Source organism: Penaeus monodon, chromosome 17, assembly GCF_015228065.2.
Source record: "Penaeus monodon isolate SGIC_2016 chromosome 17, NSTDA_Pmon_1, whole genome shotgun sequence".
Lineage (NCBI taxonomy): Eukaryota > Metazoa > Arthropoda > Malacostraca > Decapoda > Penaeidae > Penaeus > Penaeus monodon.
The window spans coordinates 17,229,642-17,232,141 of NC_051402.1; the positions used below are offsets into that span (position 1 = coordinate 17,229,642).

The window sequence follows — 2,500 nt, forward strand, 5'->3', positions numbered from 1 at the left end:
ATGAAATCCCTGAAAAATTTTAACAATTCTCAGAAATGTCTTCTTCTTGTATCTCAGAAAGAGCAACCTACCTAAAGACAAAACAGACTGAAAAACCATCTTTCATATCATGAGCTCTGTCTCCAGTAGTCTTCAGTGGTTTTAGTTACCTGCACTCCTTGTCCTTGAAAAGCAAAGCACTGAGACTTACCTGTACTGGCCAAGGTCTGCCATGGCTGGGTCGAGGTACTGTGAGCGAAGGTGCTCTATCTGTTTAGAGGCTTGGCGAAGACCCTCTGTGGCCATGGTGGAAGCCATGTTCGAAGCCAAGCCCAGACGACTGCTACTGTTACTGTAACACCATATGTCTGAGGCTACAGTGACAACTGATACAATACCAATGGCTATCAGATCAGGAGAGGCTATCATCACCTACATGGCTAAGGCTACGAAAGATTTTGGGGGAATTGATATGCATTAGTAGTAGGAATGATAAAATTAGTTTCCTTGTAGTTGTTTAAGCCGTGCAATTAGCTGTGTGAAGCCATTAACTGAATCATTTCAGATTTATTTTCCAGTATCCATTCAGAGCTTTCTTCTCAACCTTGAAAAACTAAGACCAAAATATACTCCTATGTCAAAAAAATTGGGAAAACCTCAACACCAAAATACTGAATATTTATTTAGGTATTTCTCTTTAATCAACTTCAAATATAGTTAGAATTCTAAGCAGAAAATTATCTAAGGGCAAAAAAACAAAGTCTTCCCCTTTGCTGTAGGTAAGGATAGCCCTCTGTTGCCATTTCAACTTGAGTGCATATTTCTTCATCATGCAAGAGGAACATTTTAACTACAGTGACATCTAAAAGCATTATATGTGACAATTATGAAATAGAAAACTAAATATCTACATATATTACTTGAACAATAAAATAATATGAACTAAATAAAATACACATATCCATTCCATAAATAAATATGATGAAAAATAAATATTGAATTAATACTACTCTTAAATTCATTAAAAATAAAATTCTTAGATGATATTCATTTCATTAAAAAAAAATTAATAGAAGATATACAATAAATAAAAAAAATCCTTCAAATTTTTTTGGGAGCCAAAATAAAATACAAAAGCTTTTCATGACAGGTTAAAAAAACTGAGGATATGCACAATCTCCTTGAAGTTACCAATGTAAATGATGCATATTCTGTTGAAATCCATGAATTCAGAGATTGTATCACTGGATATGATTATTCTTGCTTCCTTTATTTATCTATCTATCTATCTATCTATCTGTATATATATATATATACATATATATATATATAATATATATATATATATATATATATATATTATATATATTTTTTAAAATATATATATATATATATATATAATATACATACATATACAATCATATACATATACATGGACACACACCACCAATACACAAACACACACACACACGCACCGACACCAACGCCACGCACACAACACACACACACCCATTATAAAAATAGTATATAGATATATATATTATTATATATTAATATAATATATTATATTTATATATATATATATAAATCACACACATATAATATATATATATATTTTATATATAATATATATATATATAATTATATATATTATAATATATCATTATTTATTATATATAACAGATATTGTATATTATGTATAATTTGATATATATTATATAAATATATTTTTTATTTTAAAAAAATATATATTATATATATAATATTATATATATATATATATATATAAAAAAAAAAAACCCAACAAAAAAAACACAATATATTATATATATATATATATATATAATTTTATATATAAATATATATATAATATAATATACATATACATAACATAAAATATAAATAAATTAATATACATATAATAAAAAAAAAACAAACAAAAAATAATTATATATAATATATAATAATATAAATGTTATATTATTATATTATTAAAATATTATATATATTTTTAAAATAATAAATATATTTATATATATATAAAAAATATATATATATATACATAATATATAAAATATATATATATTATTAATATGTTAATAATTTATATTTTAATATTTAAATTTATATACATTATAATCAATATTTCCCCTTATATTATTTACTATATATATATATTTATTATATATATTTTATTTTATATATTATCAAAAAAAATTTATGTATATTTATAATATATATTATATAATAATTATTATATTTTATATTATATTTATTATATTTTAATATATATAAAACCCAAAACATATATATATATATATATTTTAAATACATATATATTTTATTTTATATTATATATATATTATAAAATCTATATATATACATATATAAATTATATAATATACTATAAAATTATATATATAATATATAATATATATATATATAATACATAATCCATATTTTAAAATAACATTATATATATATATTATTAAAATTTATATATATTATATTTTAAAAATAT

At 21.1% G+C, this 2,500-nt stretch overlaps 1 protein-coding gene across 5 annotated transcripts in view; it reads right to left on the bottom strand.

The window, feature by feature from the left end:
• Positions 1 to 190: 190 nt before the first annotated feature.
• Positions 191 to 2,500, bottom strand: part of LOC119583576 (DENN domain-containing protein Crag-like) — a gene marked incomplete at its 3' end in the record, with an annotated part of 33,997 nt that continues 31,687 nt past the window's right edge. For all 5 annotated transcript variants that reach the window (XM_037932138.1, XM_037932135.1, XM_037932137.1 and 2 more), the window contains 1 exon segment: positions 191 to 331. In XM_037932138.1, coding sequence (XP_037788066.1) covers positions 191 to 331 — 141 coding nt within the window.